This window comes from Chionomys nivalis, chromosome 13, assembly GCF_950005125.1.
Source record: "Chionomys nivalis chromosome 13, mChiNiv1.1, whole genome shotgun sequence".
In the NCBI taxonomy this organism is placed as follows: domain Eukaryota; kingdom Metazoa; phylum Chordata; class Mammalia; order Rodentia; family Cricetidae; genus Chionomys; species Chionomys nivalis.
In genome coordinates this window covers 18,647,650-18,674,897 of record NC_080098.1, presented here as the reverse complement: position 1 = coordinate 18,674,897, position 27,248 = coordinate 18,647,650, and the positions used below count along the sequence as shown (strand labels likewise).

Below are 27,248 nucleotides of genomic sequence, written 5' to 3'. Positions count from 1 at the left end.
CTCATGCTATTCCTATTCCTGAGAAAGAATGTGAAACTTAGTCTCTGCCCTTAATTGAATGTCTTGAACAGTTCTGAAACAGGGGACCTGCCAATCTCTCAGACATTTATAACAATGTGTTTGGTTTGTTTGCTTGCTTATTTGTTTTGGTCTTTTTAGTTAGTTTGATATGTAGCTCATGTAGGTCGTCAACTCATGGATTTATTTGCCCCCAGCCGCCTGACTGCTAGGATTAGATGCGTGCCCCCACTGGTCTATTTAGAATGTTTTTCCAGACAAAGCAATTAAGAATACTACAGGTTCCCAGGACACACTGGATGGGAAGAGTTGTATTCTGGTAAAGATCCAGAAGGTCATAAATAGCAATTGTACCTTTTCAATAAACCGTGACATTGAGGACTGGCATACCAGGAAGAAACAGGCCCTTCTCTGGTTGCAGGCCCAAAAATGTGGACTAAGAAGAAAGACAAACGAACTTGTTTCCTTTGCAATTTCTGTTCAGCCTGTTATCAGTGCTCAGCAGGACTGGTTGGCTCTTCTTCCATCACCAGTAATAAAAACCAGGCCTCCTGTGATCTGCTTGGAACTTAAAGGAACTCAAACCAAGGCTCACAAAGTCAGTGAGGAGAGGGGGTTAGCCTGGGAAATGAGTCATCTGCCTCTTTGGCTGGTCTTTGCTTTGCTTCAGCTCCTGGTCTTTGGCCGATTCATCTTCATACTGTAGCAAAGAGAGACTCTAATACTTCATAGACCGTGTTCTCCTGGGCTCATTGCTAGTCTGAGCTGACAAAGGAAGGCACCATTCTGATCTCTTTTGAGAGGAGATTAAACCTTGTTGATCAGACTTAGTGTTTATGTGGATTCAAGCCTTACCTTGCTATTGCGCTCAATCCCAACATAATCTGCTTCCTCGGGGATCATAACAAAGAGTTCAGCTTCATAGGCTCCTTCTCCTTCATTTCTTGCATTTATTATGAGCATAAGGTGGTTTTCATCCCCGATAATTATCTGATGCTTATCTCTAAAAAAAAAAAAACCCAGTTTAAAAAGAGTGATTATGTAGTTCAACATCACATGCTTCATGAATCTATTTTAGAAATTTCAATACTGTGTGCCTGTAATCTAAGCACTCAGGAAACTGGGGTGGGAGAATTGGAATTTGAGGCGATCCTGAACTATTGAGCTACATAGCAACAGTGTGTCTTCAAACAAACAAACAAAGAAAAAATTAATGATTTAGAAGGAAAAAAAGAAAATGTCAAACGCAAGGCTAGGACTGAGAAAGAAGGTACCTGGTCAATAATGGCTGGTAGGAAGATTTAAGGGAACAATTTCTGAATGGGGAGGGTGGGAAAGTGTTCAGTGACGTGCAAGCAACTATTTAACAATTTGTTCTAAAAGAATAAAACCGATACATATCATTTGTGGATTCCAGTGTTGTGTCCTCCTACTGTGACCAATTTGAAGCTATCAACACACTGTTCAGTCGGCTAACAAAACTCCTGCAAACTTAACATTTGACTTCGGAGCCAGAATGAAGAGCTCCCAACTCCTCCATATCACTCAGAACATACATTAGGGAGAGAGCGAGCTGTAGGGAAAGAAAGAGGGAGCATTTAGAGACAGTAATAGAGGGAGGACACACAGCACAGCAACACGGATGAGAAGAGGGAAAAAGAGGCAGGCGAAACAGGATCTCAAGTGGCTGATAGAGGGTTCTAAGGTATTTTAAGAAGCTTTGCTTACTTTGAACTCCAAATGAAATCAATATTTAAAAATGCCTCTTCCACTCCCCTCAACCCCCAAAGCCATTGCTTTTGACACTTAGTAAATTATGAACGCTGGGACAAGTTCCCCTGAGAGATTACCAAGCAGATTCCAAACACTAGCAGTGCAGGAGTTCCTGGGAGAGAGGTGTCCATCCCACTTTTCCACCCAGGGGTGTCTCAGCCCTACTCCGATTTCTTTCCACAACCCAACAGGGCAATTACCAGCTCTGGAGTCAGGCCTTGCCATCACAAGCAGCTGTGAAGCCCTTTGAATCTCATTTGACTCTCTGACACTTTCTGCTTGACTCCCTGGTGTGTCTTTTAAGTCCTCCCCCAAGTAAATTAAAATTAATTTTGTTTTGACAGTTTTAAGGAGGCCTTTGAATCATGGGGTGCTGCAAAAACAAGTTTGGTTAAGGTGTGGACTGAACCAGCTTGTCTGAACCCTTTCTCACTTGACTGAGGTAGGTAAACAGAACCTGAGCCACACCGCACATGGATTTACTTTCAAAAAAAAAACGCTTTTGCCCCCCCCCCCACTCTTGCTGAAAGATGAAATGGCCCAGGCAAGATCTCAGGGTCTGTCACTTGACACCAGTGACAGAGGACTGACCAGATCAGAGGCCAACCCAAAGTGTGGCCACTCTCAAGAATTCCATGCCACACTCCCTTACCCCCAGTTCTTGGGAGAATATACTTTCCCCAAAGCAGTTTTAAGTAAACACCCATAGACCACCAGGTGTGATGCGCGCGTTTATTTATTTAAACTTACGGTCTAGCTGACAGCTTCAAGTCGGGGACGCACAGATTGTCTTCTCCACAGTCCACCAGGATGTGAGCCTGTGTTGAGGAAGTGAGGCATCAGGAAAAAGCTGAGAAAACTCAAATCAGATCCTTCCCCTTGAAGAAGCTAAGCGATTCTATCAGCTAAACCAGGGGTTTCACTGTGCAGAGGCTTCCCAACGCCATCCGCTGTGACGTTAAGCGATCTCTGGATAGAGGCATTATTTCCTCGCCCATTTCCAGTTGGCTCTGAAGTGTCTGTAGAGGATGCTGACTGCACTGTTCTCTCGATGACTGCCTGTCTTGCTTCCATTGCTACTACACTCGAACAAAGCACACTTTGGTTGCATAAAGGGAAAGGCTTCCAAAATAACAATGAGGAAACATGCTCGGAACAGGACTCTACTGCTGTGTATCTCTGCACACAGATGGAATGAGAGGGGTGCAAGAACAACTCTCCAGAGAATGGGAGGAAAAACTTCGCATCAAGGACTTACCTGCTCAGTAACTACGTTGTCCCTGTAGTGATTCAAAATGGGTTTCACTTCCAGGCCATCTGTAAAGGTGGAGTCATCCAAACTGTAGTTCAGGCTAATGTTGATTGGAGATAATTTATCTCGGAATTCAGTTTCATCCTAGGAAAAAGAATCACCAACTCAAGCCCATGAAGTGACTACAAGATATTAGTCTATGACAAGCAGGCAACACTGAACTCCCATCAGCTCTAGTGAAAGACAATGTTCACCGCAACAGGCTGAACTAGGTGCTAATATATGTGGACTGCAATAAATAAGATATGCTCAGTGATGACATCACCTACAGCCAAGGCTTCCCTGGGAGTTCTTAGAGCAATGGTTCTCAATTGGTGCGTCACAACACCTTTAGGGGGTCGTATATCAGATAACCTGCATATCAGATATTTACAATATGATTCATAAGAGTAGCAAAATTATAGTTATGAAGTAGCAACAAAAATAATTTTTGGTTGGGGATCATCACAACATGAGGAACTGTGTTAAAGGGTCACAGCGTTAGGAAGGTTGAGAGCCCCTACACTGGAGGAAATCCTTGGGCACCACGGACCCCAACACCTGAGTCCGCATCAGTCACGTCAACAGTAAAACATGCATCACAGGTGCCAGAGTACACCATGCATCATGGTGTTTGTTTTGGTGAAGTTGTCAGAAGCTTCTCGTGGGTTCAGTGGAAGAAAACATTTTACTTCTTGTTCCCCCCCCTTTTTTTTTATTTCTTTCAAGTTGTTTCAGTGAACTTTAAAATATCTTCAGCACATTTGAAGACGTCTTAAATAAAGGAACAGACATCCTCCTGAGGTCAGGAGAGGGCAGCAAGTGCTAAGCTCTGAGCATGCAACCAGCATCCCAGAAGGGGGAAGGGGCTCATGACCTGGCTTTACATTCTCAAACTTAGTTGTGGATCTTTGGTCCTCACTAGGATTCTCTGTTAACTAAGTCTCTGATGGGAAGAGAAGAAACGGGACTACTGACCACCATCTAACAACTGGCAGCATGGCAGTGGATAATTGGGCCCCAAATATTTGAAATTTTAAATTTCATGAGAATTTGTAAAAGCACATCACTTTTAAAAACACAATTACAGCCGGGCGGTGGTGGCGCACGCCTTTAATCCCAGCACTCGGGAGGCAGAGGCAGGCGGATCTCTGTGAGTTCGAGGCCAGCCTGGTCTACAAGAGCTAGTTCCAGGACAGGCCCCAAAAGCTACAGAGAAACCCTGTCTCGAAAAATCCAAAAAAAAAAAAAAAAAAAAAACACAATTACAAATTATTTTTAATGAAAGTTTGCTTGTCTTAATGTTTCCTCAAGCCAGCTCTAAGTACATCTTAATAAAGTCTAACAGGACATACTCACATAGGATTAAAAAAAATCAAATAAATTGTGTTGAACTTTTATGTACGGGGGAGGGAAGGCAGTTAAAAATGAAAGTCACCTGAGTTAAATGTTATTATTAAGATTTTGTCAAAAACGAGAAAGAAGCCTTAGCAATGAATAGCAACAAATCATTGGGTTAGTTGAAGTCAGGGTCAGCAAGAAGTATTCAACCTTAAGCTAGAGTTTCCTCCCAGGAAAATGAGACTAGACAGATGGGATGTCTGTGGCAAGTGTGAAGGTTAACTAGATAGAAATGGTTGGAACCTAGATTCCAATGTGAGAAGACCCAGAAATGATTTCCAGAAAACTTACTCGAAGGTAAACGATGAAATCCTGGCAGTGGAGGGATCTCTGTTGCCTTATCATGAAGGGGAACGTGAAATGGGGCTGGTGGTTATGGAGGAAGAGTGTCCGCTTGATGGCTCCTTTTTGCTTCAGGAAATCTAGCTGCACCTCAGCCACCAGAGCTAAAGGACAGAGAGAGGATGAACAAAGTCACAGGAGGGACAGCACTGGGCAACCACACTGCTCTCAGGGGCAGGGACTTATTCAGGGAAACCTTTTCTTTTCATAGTCGGATCAAATAACACATAAGTTGAAGAAGTATTAAAAAAAATACTGCCCTGTATATAACTGTTTTGGGGCTTTGCATGCATGTGCGGTGTATGTGTGTGCACATGTTCATGTGTTTATATGTGCACATCTGTTTATGTGTGAGTATGTGTGCATGTGGAAGTCAGAGATTGACGCTGGGTGTCTTACTTGATTTCTCCCGTCCACTTAGTTTTTGAGGTAGGGTCTCTCACTGAGCCTGGAGTTCACCAGTTTGTCTAGAGCGCTGATCAGTGAGGGCTAGGCAGTGCCTGTTTCTACTTCTCCAGACTCGGATTACAGAGGTGTCTGCCACATTTGGCCTTTATATAGTACTGATTCATATTTAGGTCCTCATGCTTGCACAGGAGAACTTTACAACCAAGCTTTCTCTCTAGCCCATATTTTATAACTTAAATTATATACATATATAATATATCACTTTTCAATATTATGTTTTTAGTCGCTAATGCCCATGGTTAAAGTAGTATTAATTAGAAAGTTTTAAATGTGCAATAGAAATTTGAATTTTAATAAGGGGTCCATTAGTTTTCTATTGTCTGGGCAGAGAAATATGTCATGTTTTCTTTGCATAGCTACCATAAAAATAAAAATATGCTCACCTATTGTATCTGAAATGCTCTGGCCTGTTATAGATGCACAGACTCTTAGAGAAAAGCTGTGGGAAAAAAGTAGTCAGTAATTTTCTGGTTAGTAAAGTTCTGATTCTGAGATAGGAATCTTCCTTCCCCTCCTTCTATATGTTTAATTATATACACATATGTATGTGCATTGCACACACACACTCACACACAAAGCTTGACACAATACTAATACAATTGACACAGGTAGCTTTTCATAGAAAGGCAAATTCTTGAAAATATTGATAGAGATTTAATCAATTGATTTATGTCCCAGTTTTTTATGCAATGAATACATATGAAGATTTTCCTTGGGACATGGGAAAGCTGGGCAACACAGTGGGGAAAGGCTATGGAAAAGCATGGAGAACAGCAAAAACATGGCTCCTCGTGCAGGACTTGAATAGTTTCAGTGTGGTTAGAGCTCCCAGAAGATGAGGTTGGCTGGTTTGGTTGATGGATGGTGAACATGGCTTTGGAGTCAGGTAGGACCTGTGAATTAAATCCTAAGCATGGAAGAGCATGCTGGTCTTAATGCCAGTCAGTCACACTGCTGGGAGGAGCCTGGAATTTGGGAGGTGGAGGGAGAGAAGAGGAGAGAGAGAGAGAGAGAGAGAGAGAGAGAGAGAGAGAGAGAGAGAGAGAGAGAGAGAGAAAGAGAGAGAAAGAGAGAGAGAGAGAAAGCCAAGTATGCACAGTGATATGGGTATAAAGGCAGTGCCAGTTGAGTTGAAGACATTCATTTTGCCTTCAGTGTGCACTAACTGCCATCCAGGAACTCATGGGTGATTGTCCCATGACCTGAACACACCCTGGTCTGTGGCCACAGACTGAATGAGAAATCTCTACTTGTTTTTGTCTGATTTTATCAAATATTCTCACCTTCCTCCTGAAATAGTCTAATAGCCAGTACTGCAGCCAGGGTTTGTGCGCATTGCTAAGAAAGTACAGACATGAAAGAATAGACGATTTAGTGGCAGTCTTAAAGATTTTACTGATAAAATTCTAGTACGATTGGAGTATTTCTATGGAATTCAAGGGAAGTAAATACTCTCCACCTCCAATCATGCTTTAATTAGATGTCAGCTTCCTGTGTCAAACGTAACAAAAACGTGTCACATCTGGGATTCATCTATCTCCTTGACCTCAGTCAATGTCTCCCTTCAGGGTAAGTAATTCGCCACACACCATTTAGCCAAAAGCTTCCTGAGATGTCTGTGCTATTCCAAGTGTTTATACCACTTCCCCAGAGAAATCACAAACTGCAGCCCACTTCTCCTTCAGTTAGAATTATTCATGGAAGGTGGGTAGGAAATTACATCTTTAAATTTTCTGGCATGGATTTTTCCCATGCCCAGCTCTTCCGTAAGCTCTTGGTATGGCTGCCATTGTCCACTAACCTATGTTTTATTCACCGTTCCTCAGCATAGACAAAGCTTCGGCAAAATAATCCCACATTTATGGTGAAATTATCAACATACAAAATTAAAATGAATTTACATACAGTAATTGCTTTATCCAACTCGAAGCAATAGAACATTCACAAAGTAAGTCTCGGCTGTGAAAATGGATGTTGAGTCTTTGGCAAGAAAGGATTTGATAAATGATGTTAGCCGAAGTCTTTATCTTCGTTTATAAATTATGTCAGAGTACATTTATATTTCTTTCTTAGTTCTCCCTTTCTGTTACTTCAATATCGTTAACAATTGGACGACCTTAACTTTTTCATCCAAATTCAATATAACTGCTACAGCCTGCTGAATTATTGATGGTAGCATTTCAGCTTCAACCCACCAGGCTAAAGATGGCTCCAGTTAAAGAATCTTTTCAGCCAGGCGGTGGTGGCGCACGCCTTTAATCCCAGCACTCGGAAGGCAGAGGCAGGCGGATCTCTGTGAGTTCGAGGCCAGCCTGGTCTACAAGAGCTAGTTCCACAGGAACCAAAAAGCTAAAAAGCTACGGAGAAACCCTGTCTCGAAAAATCAAAAAAAAACAAAAAACAAAAAACAAAAAACAAAAAACCAAAAAAAACCTTTTCAACATGGTAGTTTTTCTATAGTTCTACTCTAAACTTAAAAGAAAATTTCAAAATTCTACAGTAGTGGATGACAATATCCATTCTAGGTAGAGGAAACTATTTGCTATCTATAGCTATAGATATATATTGAGGAACCAGGTCTATTCTCAGGCCAATACATAATTATGAATTGTGTCAGGCAAAACTGAAATATGGCTTAACTTGAAATATAATTTTAAGCTATGATTTATGTTCAAATTCAGCAAAGCCCAACAGTCTCAAAATTTTTGACTGAAAAAAAAAATAAAACAAAGCCAAACAAAAACTACAGGAAATCGACTGAGCACTTTCATTGTGAATATCTAAAGGAAACTCTGGGCAGACAGGCTGCTATACGCAGAAGGCAGGATTACACAGCATGATCCTCGCGCTATCTGCTACCCATGAACCAGTGGACAACGACTTCACGGTATAACTCTGCTCGTGGTTGTGTATGATGAGGGATGAGATAAATGTGAAATCTGATTTTAAATACAAAGCCGGATGGAGAAGATGCACATGGTCCAGTGCTTGCTGCACGATCCCTGGGACCTGGACTTGGATCTCCAGCATCCAGATGAAGCCCCCCCGCCAACCAAACCCAACAACAGTCATCAAAGCTGGGTGGGGAAGAGTACAGAGACAGGGGACTTTAGGGCAGGGGTTCTAACCTGTGGGTCAAGACCCCCTTTGGGGATTGAATGACCCTTTCACATGGCTCTCATATCAGATATCCTACATATTACATATTTATATTACGATTCACAGCAGTAACAAAATTATAGTTATGAAGTAGCAATAAAAATAATTTTATAATTTGGATCATCACAACATGAGGAACTGTATTAAAGGGTCTTAGCGTTAGGAAGGGTGAGGACCACTTCTCTAGGGTTTATGGCCGGCCAGGGTAGCCTAATTGATGAGAGCGAGGTTTAGTGACTTACCCAGTCTCAAAACTAAGATGGAGACTGATTAAGGAAGATACCCGATATCAACCTGTAGCCTCCACATCCCTGTGATCGTGCATACGCACACACATATATATCACATAAGCATTTCACACATGTACAAAATAACAATGAAAGTACAAAGCGAACAATCACTATTTCTAATTATCTATGTATTATTGTCCACAATGTGTGTTTGTTGGGGAGGACACATGCCATGGAGCTTACGTGGAGATCAGAGGACAATTTTGTAGAATCGGTTTTCCTTCCACCTTTGCTCAGGTTCTGGGGATGGAACTCGGGTCCCAAGGCTTGCGTGGCAAGCACCTTTACCAGTTGAACCATCTCATTGGCCCAACTATTACCAATTCAACTCTACTTTAAGAATGAAAAGTATAAGATTTTACATGATGTCATTCATATTTGAAAAACCTCTTTTCAGATTGGAGAAGTAGTTAGTTTTATGTTTATAAAATAGAAAAAAACCAGTTTTTCTCACTAGTAAGCAATTATCTTAATATTTATTATGTTGAATTTCACTTCTCTTTTTATAACTGAGCAATGCCAACAGCAGCTATTTTATAAAACAGACAGCGGACTGAAGAACACAAAAATCCACGTGGAAGGAAGTGAGGAATGATTTATGACTGGAATTTGCAGAAGGGTTTATCTGAAGTGCAAGTTCATGCCAAATCAGGCCAGTGTTACAGCAAAGATGCTTTTTAAGCGCTCTGGATGAACTACATGAACCATTCTACGTGAGTCAGTTGTTTGCTTCCTGTCTTCTGTCTGGTTGGTTGGGCTTCTGAGGACAGAACCCAGGGCACTCTACCACTGAGAAATACCCTCAACCCCCAACTTTGTCTTTCAATATTCTGAAACACACAAAAACTTTTACATTTAAAAATTAAGTATCAGCCAGGTGATGGTGGCGCACACCATTAATCCCAGCACTCGGGGAAGCAGAGGCAGGCTAATTTCTGTGAGTTCAAGGCCAGCCTGGTCTACAGAGTAAGTTCCGGGACAGCCAGAAAAACACAGAGAAACCTTGTCTCAGAAGAAAAAAAAAATAAGTATCTTCAGAAAAGGATACAATAGAATTAAGCAACAGTTGTATAATTTATCCATAGAACAAATTACATTTTATCTTAGTAACATGACTCCAATCAACAAGGAAATGACTGCCTAAAGGAGAGGGATTAGCGGAGGGGCTATTTGCAGTTGGTGGCAGCCTGGATGACAGTAACTTTTCCTCAGCAGTGTGAGCCCTGGTGGATTTCCAGGGCCCTAGCGGATGACACCATTCATACTCACGCATTTATCAGCAGCACTAATTGGGCTCAGTGGGTTAAATAAATAACTTTAAAAGAAGTACATTAGATTGTGAGGGAGGTGTGATGAGGGTCCTGGGGGCATTGGGAACGGAGCGAGGGGTTGATACGGTCAAGATACATTCTATACATGTATGAAAAATTTTCAAAGATTAAAAAATGTTTTCTTTTCCTGAACAAAAGGAATTAGTCCTATATTGTTTTGAAAAAAAGACTTCAGCCTCTTTCTTAAATTCATAAGACTAAAACTCTTTAGGAAAAATCATTTATTTCAAAATAAACACTTTCTACACTAGAATGTTGCCATTGTGCTTAACAGAATGCAGTGTGGAAAGCCATGGTTTTGAAGGTGTGAGCAGAGGGCTCCTTGGAGAATATTAGAGTCTTAATGCTCACAGCCAAATAGCGCTCACAGTTCCTTTAGTGTTCTTTTAATCACGCCAGGCAGCGGGGAAATGCCGGCTCTTCACGTATTCTCTAAGATCAGGTTTTCATTATACTATTTTATGGTTTGAACCATTTTAAAGTTTGCTCAGGGCATTTCCCAACCACTTTCAAAGGCAGTTAAAGGAGAGGACAGGCCTTCCCACACAGGGAACCCCTCACAACAGGATGTTTTCCAAAGAATTCTTCGGGAACCTAAAACTCTCTACCCATCCCCCAGAGCTTGGACTCCCACAGGAACTCCTGTCAAAAGGCCATCAGTGACATGCTAGGATGTGCTGGAAACAGCTTCTCAGGGTCAAGACCAGCTGGTCTTTATTCTGGTATTTTCAAGAACAGAACAGTCACCCTGGAAAATGAGGGTGACTCTCAAAGACCTTTGTTGATTTTCCAGAGGAAGTGTCCTGGTACCATGAACCAACACAACATCTAATGACTGGGACCCCACATTAACAAACAAACTGGTGTTTTTTGGGGGGATGTGTTACAACCCAGTTTTATATGGCCATTTCATGTGACAGGCATAAGTCAAAAGCTGAATAGCCGTGTTCCCTACTGTCCCCTTTATCCTTATAATATCATGGTCACAAGAACAGGTCAGTGTACGAAAATCCCCTTTTTTATAGCATTGACCTTCTGTCTAGTTGTCCATGCCAAGTTACAAAACTGCTATTTTTAGTACATGAAACTAAGTAATCCAGGCTAGTTTATTTATTTAAAAAAGAGAGACATGATAGATTTCAAAAGTTGTATCCACAATCTACGCAAAAGTAAGAGTCTTTTGGTGTGTTTTTGGTTTGGTTAACATTTAGTGTGCTGAGAAGTTTGTTTAATGGGGAATTTCCCAACTGTTTGGGTCTTTTTTTAAATCTCAGACCCGTAGGTTAGAGCACTGGCCTCTGTCCGAGCCCACAGTCAGAGCTCAGCCTCACATCAGCACTCGTCTGCAAAGACCCGCTCTTTGCTGCTCAGTCTACGCTGTCCAGAGATCTCAACATCCTCTGGAAGAATTTTCCAGATATGCCGACTGCAGGACCTCAGAGTTCTACCCCAAACGTTCCTCATACAAATCCGCATTTTTTAATAAATCAGATCCAGGTGATTGGAGCCCATGTTAGAAAGTGTGTAGCACTGGGCTAACTTACCAGGCTACAGGTGTTGGGAATTCTGGAAGCTGGCAGGTTTTATTTTCAAGGTTGATAATCATCGGGTGTAGCAGGAGCCGGGCATCCACTGTTACAACTGGCCTTGCTCTGTAGGGAGAAAGCCGGGACATGAGAAACTCATGAATCATGGAGGGAATCTTTTCCTGACGAGAGGAACCCTCCTAGAGGCCATTGCCAACACAGCCAGCCTTGCACAATGAATTCTGCTCTTGGCATGAACAAGTGGGCACCACATTCAAATTATCCCTCTAAACCACCTGAGAGTGGAGAGCTCTAACAAAGGATGCTGGAGGGCCAGTGCAAGCACATTGCATCCGTTGACCTGATTTCGTCATGAAGTGGACTCACTATATTGTGATAATACAGTATGATTATTATACAGCTTTGTGATTTTCATGGGGCCCTGTGTCCATATTTGAGGTTATATATATTTTATTTAAAGATTTATTTAATTTTATTTATATCCATGTACACATGCTGGTGACTATGGAATCCAGAGAGGGCATCAGATGTCCTGGAGCTATGGGCTGTTGTTCCCATGTGGGATATGGGAATCAAACGCGGGTCTTCTGCAAGGACAGCAAACTCTCTTAACTACAAGGTCACTTCTTCAACCCCGAGACACATCTACTCAGAGTTGAGCCTTTTTTTGATAAGTTTTCAGCTTGATTGGTAATTTTCTAGCCAACCCTTGCAGTTTATGAACAAATGAAAGTGGGTTTATAGAACAATTCTGTATTTCACTCTGACAAGGGGTTCTCAGTCTTGTCTGCACAATGTAATTACTCGAGGAACTTTCAAACAAACACAACACCCAGACAACATCATGGGTCAATGGAATTAGAACTTCTGGGCTAAGGGTCTGTGTTGGAATTTTAAACACATTCTCAGGTGATTCTAATAGTCATAGTCGTATCTGAGGCAGGGAATAGATGTGATTGCCATTAGAGCCACCCTAGAGAAGACAACAAGGTAAGAGAGTAAATCATGAAGTAGGAAAGTGGGGCAGCTTTTGAAGTTTCTTTATAAGAGACACGAACTGGGAGCCGAAGTTTCCAGAGTTACGTGTGCTCTGATGCTATGCTGACTAGGTTTCTTCTGACAGACAGAGGGTCAGGTCTCGGGGTAAATGTTGTGCAAATACTTCAAGCAGTTTCACAACAACAGCATGGGGCCACTGGGATATTCCACAAGCCTCTGGATGTTATCTGTATGGTATTATTTTCAAAACTGTATTATCTCCAGTTCTGGGGATAAGGATTTGATAATAAAAAGATACTAGGTATGCAAGAGATTTGCTGTGGCAATCACCTTTGAGAAGAAAGGGGGTGAGTAGAAGAAGCATGGCAGGGGTGGAGGATGGAGAAGAAGATTCTGGCACGGACATTGGAGTGTCCTTGGGCAGAGCTCCTGTGACAGGATTGTCTCCAAGGACCGGCGTGCATTTATGTCCTTGTGCCAACAATAGGCTGGGAGTAGCTCACGGAAAATATGAGTTTGGCACAGAGCTGTGGTGGATTTGGAGTGTGGCAACAAAGCAGGGTTCTTGGTGGTGTAAATTTACAGCCATAAGAAAGCCAAGCCTCATACTTCAGAGGTGCGGGGAGTTTCAGCTCGCTGATGCTCTGTATCGTAAGTGAGAAGAGCTGGCACAAAACAGTACCTGACACATTTGTAATGGGGCTGAGGAAGAAAAGTTGGTGTGAAGAAAACTAACCTTAGGGTCTGTCTGGGAGTTATAACCACCTTAGCATCACATGACTGGGACAGTTGCACATGCAGGTCTGTGTGCATGCACTCGCCTATGACTTGGTCTTGAAATCCTGATCTAGTTCCTTAGATTCATATTAAATGTTTTAAGAAAGCTCAATCACCTAACCAGTTACTACTCAGCATAATTTGCATTCAGATTCTCACTGAGTCCTTTAAATAGATGTAGCTGACAAGTTAAGTATAGATAGTCCACTTTATAGGTGCGAACCAGAGGCTTAGAAGGTGATAGGATGAAGATTCTCAATTTGCGGGTCATGACCCCCTGGGTAAACCTCTGTCTCCAAATGATTCATAACGCTAGCAAAATTAGTTATGAAGTAGCAACGAAAATATTTTTATGGTTGGGGTCACCATGAAGAATGGTATCAAAGGACCACAGCATTAGGAAGGCTGAGAAACATTGCTATGGTTTTCCCTGGAATTACAGAACAGTTCGTGTCTAGAAGGGTCAGGTTCTGAACCCAAATCTGTTGCACTAATGCTGCAGAGGGCTTGCTTCTGGAAGGGATGACTCCTGGCATGTTCTAGTCCTAACTTCCTGTCCACACTTGGATGTGAGGGTAAATAGCCACATTCCCCCTGCCATAGTTCTGTCCTGCATGTATGGACACTGATGATCCCCAAAGTACAGACAGACCAAGTTCAGGTCCACCTAAAACATGGGCCGTTTTCTCATTCCAAGAGTTTAATAGCTGATTTCGTGGCAGTTACATTAGTAGGAGCTAGAGGTTTGTTTATAAAGCCTGAGAATAAAACCATGTAAAAATGAGAGAAAGGTGGAAAACAGGGAAAAATACGCCCAGAATTTTTTAAAGACATAGAAACATTCTTCAGGATAAACAGGGAAATGGGTCTTTGGACTCTTTAAGGCAAAACTACCAAAATAGGAAAATGCATTTAAAGCAGAAGAATATTTGCATACCAGCAGCCACATACCTGTAGACAGCTACTTTCCCTTTTCCAAATGCTCCTACAAGTAAATCTTAAAAGAAAAAGCAAAATCAAAATACATGCATAAGTTTTTAGAAGTAATTGGGCATTCCAAACCTGAAAACCCCAGATCAGTAGTGTCCTCCCAGCCTGAAACTTTTTGGGCACCAACATGAGGCAATAAGTGGAAAATTCCACACCAGGAAACCTTGTTTTATGCACAAAATTATTAAAGAAATTTTATAAAATTACCACCAGACTGTGTGTATAAGGTATGTAAAAAATGTAAGCGCATTTTGTGTTTGGGTCCCATCTTGAAGATCTCTTAGTATGCACATGCGAAGATTTCACAACCGGAAAAGAAAATAAGCAGAATCCTAAAGGTTTTTCCTAAAGACGTCTGTTCCGAGGCTTTCTAGCCAGGGCTGCTCAGCCTTGTCTGTGCTAAGCTCGAAATCCGAAGCAGTGCATGGACTGTCCCGTGTGCCGGCTACAGTGAGAACCACGAAAACAGGGGAAGAATTCCCACTCAGTTAAGACAGTTTGGAAGAGTGTGGGGCTTCAGATGACAAACTGGTACATGAATGAGTGGCTTCCAAATACCTTCTGTCTTAGATATGCTTTCGAACTCACCATGGTGTCATTTCCCCATGTGTCAAGGCAGATGACCCAAGAGAAGGCAAAGGGGAAAGTACACACTGAGTGCTGTCTATAAGCCTGACTCGCTGTATGTGCTGTCTGATTTCTCCCTTTTCAAGGACAACCCTAGGAAGCAAGGATCATTGCTGCAAAGTAGCACATTCTGAGTGTCATCTGAGACCACCATCATCTCTTTCCAGAGAGTGGTTGGTAAGTATTCTTTCGGTGAAGCAGTCTACACCATATGAAATAAATGAAATATTATCCCGATGATCTTAAATAACAATAGTAACAGCAAATAGCACACAAACAAACCCAATATTTTAATAAAAATTCTTTTTGATGACTTCTTTGACTTATAAGAGGACATCTGAAAGTTTGCCAGCAGTACAACTTACAGAGAAATACATTGAATATTAAGATGACTCCATTATAAACTTCTTGACATCCACATGACCAGAGCTAGACCTGAGTGACAGCAGGAGTGAACTCCTGGTCTCTGATTGGACAAACTAGCTCAGTGCTTCGTCCCCCAGGCAAAGCAGCCTACTTGTCTCTATCTAATTTACAGTGGCCATTCCTGGTGGAAAGACACAAAGTTAGAAATGGCACTGGCTACATCTACAGCATGTACAGAGAATGGGCATGGGGGGAATAAGGACTCTAGAGTGAAATACACACAGTTCAAACTATGATCGGTTAATTCTAGTAAAGGAGAACGGTAAGCAGGGCGATGTGTGGAGGTGATAGAGGAATTAAATTGATGCAAAGCAATTTAACAGCAAAATGACTCAGTGCCACACTGTCTTGTCAGTCATCTTTCTGTCTGGTTCTTTCTCTCAGCTTAACCCTGGGAACAACATTGACCACTTAGGGCTGGGAGCTGAAACTGGGCAATAGACATACAGCTTCCCTGTCCAAGTGGGAAATCTTGGTGGGGTCTCCCTCCCTGTGACTGGATAGCCCCAGGCAGAGAAAGCCATAACTGCCTACAGAGGCATTCAGATTTGTGGTTCTATTTACTGCACCCATCCTTTCTGAGTCTTTCTTCATCCTTTCCTTATCAATATTTTGCAGGTCAGTACCTTCAACACACACTTTGTTTTCTAATCCTTGGCTTAATTCTACTTGGGGAAAACTCAGTCTGAGATTCAACAATTCTCATTAAATATTTTCTCTTAAGAAGTGGGCTCAAACATCTCCAAGACCAAAACCTCAGGAAAACCCTTTCTGTTTTTTAAATACAGCCTCTGGAATAAGAGATTCAGGATTTGACTCTGAGGCACTGAACATGCTATTGTTTGAGAAAGTCAAATACAAGCCATCTGAAGAGAACTGTGCCTCTGGAGCTAAAGAAACCACTGAAAGGGGGCTGCAGCTTAGCCAGCTTCTGCCTTAAATCACTGATGCAGGATATCCAGGTTCCTAAGTCTTCCAGATTTACACATCATCTCAATGACTTATATTACAATTTCAGCTTCTCCGACTATTTCCACATGTATTCTTTGTTACACGTGCCTCCTTGAGGATATTAATGCATGTTTTTATTGTTACCAGCTCTTCTTTGTGGTACTCACAGGCTCCACCTCACCTGAGATTGGTGCAACCTGGGTAGCCTCACTTGCATCTGCATCTGTTGCCATGGCAGCAGATGGACAGCTCTGTTACACAAACTCATTCAAGAAAGTTAGTGGGCTTAGTTCTTGCCACCAAGTACAGTAAAATATTTATCTACTAATATTGGACTGTCTATCAAAGAAAGATGAATTTTGAAATTGTATTTGAAGGGTTTCAATGGGTAAGATTCCTTACTCCCCAAGCATGAGGACCTGAGCTTGAATCTTCAGCATCCATGTAAGACATCAGCCATTACTCTACATACCTGTAACCCCAGCACTGGGAGATAGAAACAGGTGGATCCCAAGAGCTCAGTGACCTGCCAGCTTAGCAGAAACTATGAACTATGAGAAGGCCATAAGATGGGCAGCACTAGAGGAAGGACATCCAGGGTCCTTCTCTGGCCTTCTCATGGTCGTGTATGAGCGTGACCATCCATACACTCACATTCACCACACACATACACATGGATATATCATTACAACACACACACACACACACACACATGAGAGAGAGCGTGGGGAGAATTAATGTGATAAAAAGGGGAAAGAACATGAGACGACAAACCCTTACAGGGCAGGAAGCTGTGAGTTAGCATAACGACTTCCTCCAATAGTATGTGTTAAAATAAATGAGAAAGGAAATAAATCTTTGCTTTCGTGGCCTTAGGCATAGAGCCACCACACAATCAGGGCCCACAGCTTCCTGCTAAATAAGAGAGTAAGAGCAATGACGATCGTCTTCTAAGGATGAGCAACACGAAGAACTGCGCCCCTTACACAGGCAGGTTGGTGGAAACCAGAATGGAGTTCTGCTGGGATTTCGCATGTGCCCTTGGCTATACTGGACGAAGTGTACACACATCCCCCCCCCCAAGTCTAGAGAGTGACATGGAGGCTCGGTCACAGTTAGATTGTCATCAGAGCTAAGAAACCCAGAAACAAGTTCCTAGCAGTGACAAGGAAGAGGATCATTCCTTTAGGCACTGTAAGTCCTCTGCTTCAGGAAATGAATTTTCCAACTCTGGAAAAAGAAAACTAATGGACAAAATAGGCCCCAATTTTCTTCGTAAGGATATAGCCACAGTTATTCGCAGGCCAAGGAAACAGTTATCTACCACAAAAGTGTGCTTGTCTTTTGAGACCCCACCTTGGTATCATGCCTGCTGGCAAAGGCCGGAAGCGTTCAGGCTCAGAATCTCCAGTTGGGCAGACTTTTCTAAGGGAGGAGAATCTGTCTTTCTAAAGGATGGGCTGATTTTGATAAGCACCATGTAGGTTCTCCCTTTTTCTCTCGGCTTCTCTCTATGTATTACATAGATATAGGATGGATGTTCATGTTTGCATCCACCTACCTATCTACATATCCTTTATGTGCACAGAAATATGTGTTTGTGTGTGTATATACATATTTGCATGCACAAATACGCATGCACATCCAGAAACAATACTTTTTAAGCACTCCTACACAGTCCTGATTAGGTGTGAGTCCATTTTACCTTTCCACCACGTTATTCTCGGGAGTCTAACTCTTATCATCAAGCTTGATTGCGAGCACCCTTCCCCACTGAACCGTCTCACCAGCCCCTTTGTCTAGGCATTGAAACGATAATTTGGAGAGGAAGTAATTTCACTGCTGATCTATAGATCCGTAACCGTGTAAACTTTCTCCTCGTTCCCTTACTTCTAGATAACAGGTCTTATACTATGAGCTCGTGCTTACTTCCTCCCATTGGTAAATGTCTCAAAGGCAAGTCTGAAAACAAACAGGGGAAAAATGTCGCCCTTTTCCGTATATGCACATTAGCTGTTTTCGTTTTGTTTTGTTTTTCTGGAAGAAATAGCTGGCAACTAAAATCAGTTCTTTCCACTCAATCAGAAAATGTTCTCCAAATGCTTCAAGGCTTTGTCACGGCTTCTCTGGCCTTAGGAGCTGGGTTTATTTTCCTCTGGATGGAAGGACAGAGGACTCTTAAAGAAACAAAAGGGGGACTTAGCATAAATGCAGGATCAGTTGTCAAGAACCAAAATAACCCTAAAATGTGAAGTCATCAGAGCTATGCTGAGCCTATCTTTGCAGTCTTCAAAACTATTCTCTTAAAATAAGGAGGAAGGGAAGCACTCGACTTTCCGAAGGGCTGCTTGGAGTGCAGGCTGTCTTCACACACAAGGAAGGGGATCTTAGAGCCAAAACTTTGGAGCCTGTGCTGGAGGTTTGGGGCAGGGGTGGAGCATGCAGTGAAAAGGAGGGGAGACTTCTCAGGAGAAGGGCCACACAGGAGGGACAAAGAGAGATGACAGTGTTCTGCTAAGCTTTTATCAAGGGTCATTTCCTTGGGAAGTCTCTATCATCCATACACCTATGCTATGTAAGATAAGGCAGTCTTTCTCACCCGGAACCTCCATTCTGGAACCATCTCCTTGTCCCACCATCCCGAGGAACACACAGATCTGAAGTCAGCTACAACAAAGGCCATCGGACAGTTCTTTTTTTATTTCGGAACTCAAAAAGATTTACTAGGGCCTGGGAGTTGGTTAAGTGGGCAAAGTGTTTGCGTTGTGTGAGCAAGAGAATCCAAGTACAGACGCTGGGCAGGTTGTTCCTGAGGGTTGTTGATCAGGTAGGATAGCTGGTCATCTCTACTCTAGGTCCAGTGAGAGGTGGAGAGTGACAGAAGAAACACGCATCTCTGGCTGCCAGGTATGTGTGTATATGTGTGTGTGTGTGTGTGTGTGTACTCTGTGTGTGGGAACTCACACACAGGACTTCCTAATTTAGTATACTTATGGACAATGAAGGGTCCATAAGAACATCCAAAGAAATCTGGAGAGAGGGAGTCCAGTGGTCCAGCATGGACCAGCTTCATAACCCAGCACCCACATCCAAAGCCAGTCATGACTGTCTTTTCTATTGACTCCAGCATTTGGGGGCAAAATAAGCACCTAGACTAGCTGAAATGGCAAGCTTCTGGTTTAGTGGGACACCCTGTCCCAAAGTACTAAGACAGAGAGCAGTGACAGGATTCTTGATGTCCCACACTGGCCTTGAAGGGGCACACATATCCTCTATACAGTAAATAAAAAAATGAATCCCCAAATATAACATATATGGAAAGGTAGTAGTTGCAGAAAAAGGTTAACACAGCTGAAGAAGGGGCACCTTAAATATTGAGAAAGTAAAAAAATCATGCAGGCATTCCCAAATTATAATTTTAGCAAATACACCCAAGCACGTTTGAAAAAATGGAATAAGTAGGAAACTATTGCTACTATGTTGTCATATGATCAAAGGTTAGCATTTTTTATGTTTACCAGAGTGTGTGTCCCCTAGTAAAAACTAAATGTTAGTGGTAATTGTTTATACCTAATCTGTAGCAAACACATACAGACGGACAAAACCATGAACACATTCATAAAAAATTACAAGGGGAGAATTCATATAAAACATTTATTGCCAACAAATACACAGGAAGATATTTAACTTCCCTAGTCACAAAAGTATTGCAAATGAAGGCAACAATGAGATACTATTTTTAGCTTTTTAAATCAGAAGGATGAAAGATTGGCACTGGGGGGGGGGTTAGTGGAGGGCTATGAGTTCATATGCCTGGTTTATGAGAGGGTAAATGAAGGAATTTTTTTGCAAGGTAGTTTTTTTGTTATTGCTGTCCTTTGTTTCTGAGACAGGTTCTCACACAGCCCAAACTAGCCTTGAACTTGACACACAGCCAAGGATGACCTTGAATTCCAGATCTCACCTCTAATTCCCAAGTGCTGGGATGAGGGGTGTGTATCACCATGCCCAGTTAATGTCACACAGCCCAGAGTTGCATTGTCTGTCTGGTTAAGAGACTCCAAAGTTGTTTGCAAGTATGGGAAGTCACAACACATAGGTGTATATAGGTGGTTATATGTGTAGAGAATTTCTCATTTACATTCTAAAATCTTTGAAGCCCTGCTTTATTTTGTTTTAATGTGCATTTCTGTTTTGCCATGAGTGTCGGGTCTCCTAGATGGAGTCACAGACAGTTGTGAGTGGCCATGTGTATGCTAGAAATTGAACCCAGGTCCTCTGGAAGAGCAGTCAGTGTTCTTGACCACTGAGCCATCTTTCCAGCCCCCTGAAGCCCTGTTTGTCAAGTGGAAGTTTGCTGGGTGAAAGGTGAGGAATTAAAAGTTCCAAATCCCGCTTTACTTTACTACTGACTTCTGTATGACTTTGGACAAGTCTCTGCTCCCTAACACATTTCTGAAGGAGCCTTTGAGGCTCCTAAAATGAGAAGGCAATTAGGAGCTCACCACGGCCAGCTGGACTGGGACTGAAAATGCATGGGATAAAACCAGACTCTCTGAACATGGTGGACAATGAGGGCTGCTGAGAGGCCAAGGACAATGGCACTGAGTTTTGACCCTGCTGCATGTACTGGCTTTGTGGGAGCCTAGCCGGTTTGGATGCTCACCTTCCTAGACCTGGATGAAGGGGGAAGGACCTTGGACTGCCCACAGGCCAGGGAACCCTGACTGCTCTTTGGACTGGAGAGGGAGGGGGTGGGGCGTGAGGAGTGGGGGGAGGGGGAGGGAAAAGGGAGGCGGGGAGGAGGCGGAAATTTTTAATTAAAAAAATTTAATAAAAAAAAGTATTTGTTGGGCTTAGAGGAATGTTATTCTGTGTTCTCATGTCTAATCCAAGCCTTTTCTACTTTGTATTGCTGCCTTTCTCATGCATGGGTGTGTGTGTGTGTGTGTATGAGAGGGGAGAAGAGAGAAAGAGAGTGTGTGAATGTGTGTGTGTATGTGTGTGTTTTCTTAGCTTTCAAATCTGTACATGGACATTGGCCAACTTCTGTGACTCAATCTACTGACTCTTATCCATATTTTGGGACTGTTGTTGCCCGTACATCATAAAGTCTTTTCCAGACCCTGCTCACCACTTTCCCAGGGTCCATTTATGCAAGGCCTCTTCCTAAGAAGTGCAAATACCACCAAATACAGTTAAGTAAAATCTGGGGACCCATCATGATCTGTTCCTCTACACAGTGAGAACACTAAGAGAGATCCCAACACTGGACACCTGTTACAGAATGCTAGGGTTAAAGATGGGAGTGTGTAAGTCCAGAAACAGAGAAACTGGTGGCTGTGGAGCAGAAAAACAGATCATGTTTGTGGGAAGCCAACATTAGAGTCTCCTTAAGTTTGGCAAATGTGTTAATCTAAAAATAGACAGAGACTGCTTTTCTTGCTATTTTATCACAACATACGAAATATTACTGAGGGGAAGGTTACGAGTTGAGGAAGAAATGTTTGAGAAAAAAACGCATGATTTCATCCCAAAAGCAATAATGCTAACAATCTGTCTGAAATGCTTCCAAATGAACTCTGAAGAAAAACATTTATGAGCTTGAACGTGGTATTAGGTTGCGGCATTGTAATTTACCAAGGGTTTATTTTCCCTTTAAAAAAATCCCACAAAAAAAAATCAGAGCAGAATATCAAACAATGAGTGTGCCTTATGAAAATAGTTTTCTACATGCTATTAACATCCTGTGGTTGCAAGAACCACTCATCCCCCACTTTCTGCTCTCATTGTCACTCGACAAATCATCTCACTATGTCCTTGTCACGGGTCACACTAATGCACAGTGTGTGTGTGTGTGTGTGTGTGTGTGTAGTGTCCAGGCAGCTGCCGAAAGTCCTGGAGAAAAGTTTGCTTCTACAGGACTAGGGTTCTTTTTCAGCCTATAGGAAATGAGTTTCCAGTCCCCAGAAAAGTCACAAGCTTCCAAGACACCCCTAGGAGCCTGAGGGAAAGCTCCTATGATTAGAACATTATGGCATTTTATGTGCTTTCTAAGGATCACGAACTGAAGTGTATACTTTTAGAAAAGACATGAAAGAAAGATTGACATGTTGGGGGAAGGAGAAGGGGTTCAGAAGGAGTGGGGGATAGGAAGGGGTAATGGGGCGAGACTGAAATACAGTATATACATATCTACAATTATTTTTAATTAAAAATAATAAAATAAAAAGATCTCATAATGTCAAAATTCTAACTTGCTTAGGAAGCACCTTGGAGTGTGTCTATACTAGCGAGCGGGTAGTTAATTTAAAGTGCTATCCTGTGGCAGGCTCTAGTCCCATATGCCTGGTGTTATAAGAGGAAACAAGCAATATACACAGTAAACCGTGAACATGTCTGAGCAACTCTATGCTCAACACAAACCAAGGCAAGGGCTGTGGAAGGAATCAACTCCATTACTATCTTGCTTTTGGATTTTTTGTCCATAAGATTGGGAGGAAACACATGGGGTTTTGTTGCTTTTTGTACTTTTCCTTGTCCCAACCCATCTGTGGTTTGTAAAATTACAAATTACAGACTGAAGAGGAGTAGAGGAGACAGGCATGTCATTTATACCAACGGCTCCATGCCCCGGGCACCTCATTCTTCTGTATCAACTACAAGTCATGATGCGCTAACCTTCCAGGCCCATCAGTGGGCAGGACATAGGTCCTTCTAGTCTCTGCACACGTAGATGCCAGTGTACAACTCACCAAACTGAGGCCAAGGTTGACAGAATACTAAGTGGTACAGTGCTTGCTTAGCACGAATACACCCCTTGCTCCCATCCCCAACACGAGAAAAAAGCAAAACAGAGATAGTAAGCCACATAGGCCAGGACCTGTAGCATCAAAGTTTCTAGGTGTCACTTGGCTTTCTTAATCATTCCTAAATTGATGACAATGACACTATTCAGTCCTTCTTTAGCGCATGCCTGGGGAGGTAAAACATGGCATTTCTGTGGCTTTCGTGGCTGGAAAGGAAAACAAGCAGAAGAGAGACTCTGAGCATCCTCAGATGAGCCCCACCTGCTTCACCATGCCTTCGAAGGCTTGGCCGCATCCTGGCCTCTCCATTGTTCCTTCACTCCTCTACAAACATCGCTTAAGACTAATGGATATTAGGTAAAAAAGCCCTAATATCACAGGGATATCGATAAATTACATAGGATGAATAGCATATGTAAAAATGTCTCACCAACAATACAAACAGAAAGGGCTCAAGAAGACTTTACTGGTTATTTTTTAAATGGACCATTTCAGGGCTAGGGATTAGCTCAACAAAGTGCTTGCCACACAAAGATGAGGACCTGATACCCAGCACCAGCGTAAAAGTCCAAGGTAGTGGTGTGTACCAACTAGCCCAGCTGAATCAGTCTCAAAAAAAAAAAAAAAAGTGAGAATGAACAAGACATCAGCATCAAACTCTGGTCTTCACATATGTACACGCATGAGAGTATATGTGCCTATGCACACACGCGCGCGCATGTGCGCGCACACACACACACAGATCCTCTTATAGGAAAATTTAGACTTTAATTATTTGAGTCTTCATCTTAGGACACAAAATTGAACCTGAAGCAGAGAGCTCAGACCTCAGCCTTGAAGCCGAACACCATCCTGCCACCTCCACTTGGCTGGAAGCGTTGAGAAATGGGAATAATTAGCTGACCAGTCACGATAATTCTAGAGTTTTCAAATTGCCTCCAGAAAAAGTTTGAATGGTGAAGGTTAGTCTGGTTAACTTTTTCTATGGTTAGATAAGCAGAGGTTAATACATGTCAAGGTGGTGAATCTGGTCCATGCTGGTGAAGAAAAGAGAACATGGACTCCTGGCTTCAGGTGTGGTACTCTTTACATTACCTGATAGGATGGATAATCTCAATCTTGAATTTGATTGGAGAGAGAAGTAGCTAGCTAATTAGTAAAGCATATTTGTGTGTGTTTATGAGGTCATTTCCAGAGATGACTGACTCTGGGGTTTTGATCTTATCCATACTCGATCCATTGATGGATTACAATTTTGATCAGAAACTGAAAAGAAGTGGTACTGTGGGAGGTGGAGCCTCTTCAGAGGAAGCAGATTCCCGGGGCTTTAGATCTGAAGAATACCGAGTAGCATCCTTGGAGACTGCATCTTCCCGTGGACCTACCTGTCACCACACCACTCTGCTTCCTGCCTGCTCTAGTATAGGCTGCTTTTCCATCTCTCTCACCATGTGGACCAAAACTACTAAGAGAGTCAAACAATTATATCCTACTCTAAGTTATTTTGTATTTTGTCATCGATGTTAAAAATCTAACCTAGCCCTGAAGCATCTTGAACAGGTAATGAGTCTGTCTGAGAGAAAGTTAGGAATAAAGGCCAAAGCTGCCAAGAACAAACTGGCACATTAAGTGGAACCCCCAGGAGAGAAGTACTGAAGCTTGTTCTCATTATCTCTACTTAGAGTCCAAGCTCATTCTACACAGAGATAAAATGACTTGTTAACTTTCAGTAGAGTTAGAAGCCAGTGAGTTGTGAGTTAAAGAGAGAAAGGGACAGTGGTTCATAGACAAAGACATGTGCCTGTGAGGTGGTTGGTGTGTTTATTTGTGTATTTACATCATTCAGTCAGGCAACCATTCATTTGTTCAGCTAATTTTCACCTGGTGTTTTTGTTTCAGCCAATGGTTTGAGCACCAAGACTCCGAAGTAACCAAAACCATATTAACCTCTTGGTTTTAAGAAGGATATTTATCAAATAATCACACACTTGTGTAGTTTCCATCTGTGATGTGTGTTTCTAGGAGGTTTCAACAGTCAGGGAAGGCTTCATGAAGAAGTGACATGTAACCTGAGTTTCTATGTGGAAAGAGAAAATACGGGCCATTTTCTGGCCAGGGTGTGCCAAGACTTTGAAACAGAAGGGCTGGAAAAAAGAAAGAAAGAAAGAAAGAAAGAAAGAAAGAAAGAAAGAAAGAAAGGAAGGAAGGAAGGAAGGAAGGAAGGAAGGAAGGAAGGAAGGAAGGAAGGAAGACACTAAAATAGTATTCATTTTCATATTAAAAATTTAAATCACTTATAGAAAGAACGGACAATAAGAGGGAAGAATTAAAGTGAGATCCTAAAAACTGCCATGTTTAGGCTCATTCTAGTTCTTCCACATGCCACTCTGGCCCCTAACAGGCTTCACATAAGTTGTGGCAAGGAATCAGGATTTTACCAATTATGTCTTTACAAGCAAGAGCAAGTGTAAGTAACATCGCATTTTACTCAGTGATACCATGACGTTCAGAAAGAAGCCAGTATACACTACGGATATTTAGAAGGACATTAGTTCAGATTTAGACTGACAGATGACACCTTGCGCACAAATGCAGTAGCCATACAGTCGAACTTCTTTCATCTCGGGTGGGAAATGCCACAGTTTTGCTACCATCAAGTTGGATATAATTTTAATATACTATAGAATAGACTTTGGAGTGAATTGTTTACCAAGTACTTATGGAAGTTTTAGCTTAGACCCAGAGTCAGATGTGAAGAAGTTACAGTTCATTTAAAGACTAGCGATATCGCTTTGGATGGACAGCACACTATTTCAACATGGCTCCCTCCTCAGGAGCAAACCAGAGACACTGCTGGTAAAGGTGACCACAGCTCCTGTTCCTTGGGAGCCATACCCCTTGATTTTTTTGAGAATGGCTAAGGTGTCCTGTGAGTATGTTCCAGGAATCACCCTGCCTCTGTCTACTCAGAACTGGAATTGTGCCTATCACTGTGCAGGTACCATACTGTACCACTCTGTCTGTCTGGTAGGTTGGTTTTGTTTTTGTTTTTCACATGGGTTCTGAGATCAAACTCAGGTACTCATGCTTGCAGGGCAAAAACCTTTTTAACTGGGTCATTACCCCAGCTTTGATATATGCATATCGTAATAAGAATAAAACTGTGATATCTATTGAGGGTTATGCACACTGGCTCCTATACTGTCTTCTGAAGGATGGAGAGTCTTGTCACTATATCACAAAAGTAGGACGTTAAAATATTTACAAGTGACTGGACTGGAGAAGGATGCTATGCTGGGTTCATCTCAGCTGTGCCTCAGGCAATTGTATAACTCTGATCACCTGAGCATAACGGAAGGTCAGAATCAGTCACTGTAGATAACTTTACAATGCAGAAATAGGCACATGTTATAAATACGAGCTTTTCTTTTGCCCCCATAGCAGTAGCTAAATGTTTGCGAACACACTTGCAAACGTAAGAGCGTATTTGAAGGTTGAAGAGGTAGAAAGTAGATAAATAAACATCTTACTCTGTTTATTGCAAAGACTGAGGTTATTTTCAAGTATTAAATACACTATACTGCTCATTACATTCCTAAGACAGTAACAATTATTTAACATATTCTTCACGGCCTTTAAATAGCTATCTTATCTTAACTTCCCTTTTCTCTATTTCTGTTCCCATCAGACTGGGACAAATTGCTTTAGGAGTAAAAAGAAGATAGTTTTTCCTTTTTTTTTTTTTTTTCAAGATAGGGTTTCTTTGTCGCTTTGGAGCCTGTCCTGGAACTAGTTCTTGTAGACCAGGCTGGTCTCCAACTCACAGAGATCCGCCTGCCTCTTCCTCACAAGTTCTGGGATTAAAGGCGAGCGCCACCACCGCCTGGCTTTCCTTTTGTTTTTATTGAGTTTCTTTCTTAGCATAATCTGACAACACAAGAGCATGTGTCTTTAAGTTATTTTCTCATGCACTAACAGTGATAAATTAGACAGTGTTTTATGTAAAATAGAAACCATTAATATTCACTATTTATGCCAAGTTTCTTTTT

General features: G+C 42.1%; 1 protein-coding gene across 4 annotated transcripts in view; it reads right to left on the bottom strand.

The window, feature by feature from the left end:
- The window catches only part of Itga8 (integrin subunit alpha 8), a 179,736-nt gene that overhangs the window by 72,739 nt on the left and 79,749 nt on the right, over nt 1-27,248 (bottom strand). For 3 of the 4 annotated variants that reach the window (XR_009058197.1, XM_057787446.1, XM_057787447.1), the window contains exons 14-20: nt 14,348-14,393; nt 11,618-11,725; nt 5,677-5,732; nt 4,775-4,929; nt 3,050-3,187; nt 2,542-2,609; nt 874-1,021 (exon numbers count right to left, since the gene is read on the bottom strand). Coding sequence is in view for 3 of the 4 variants with exons in the window: in XM_057787446.1 (XP_057643429.1) it covers nt 874-1,021; nt 2,542-2,609; nt 3,050-3,187; nt 4,775-4,929; nt 5,677-5,732; nt 11,618-11,725; nt 14,348-14,393 (719 nt within the window). In the remaining variant the exon portion in view is untranslated. The other variant, XM_057787448.1, reaches the window with a different exon arrangement.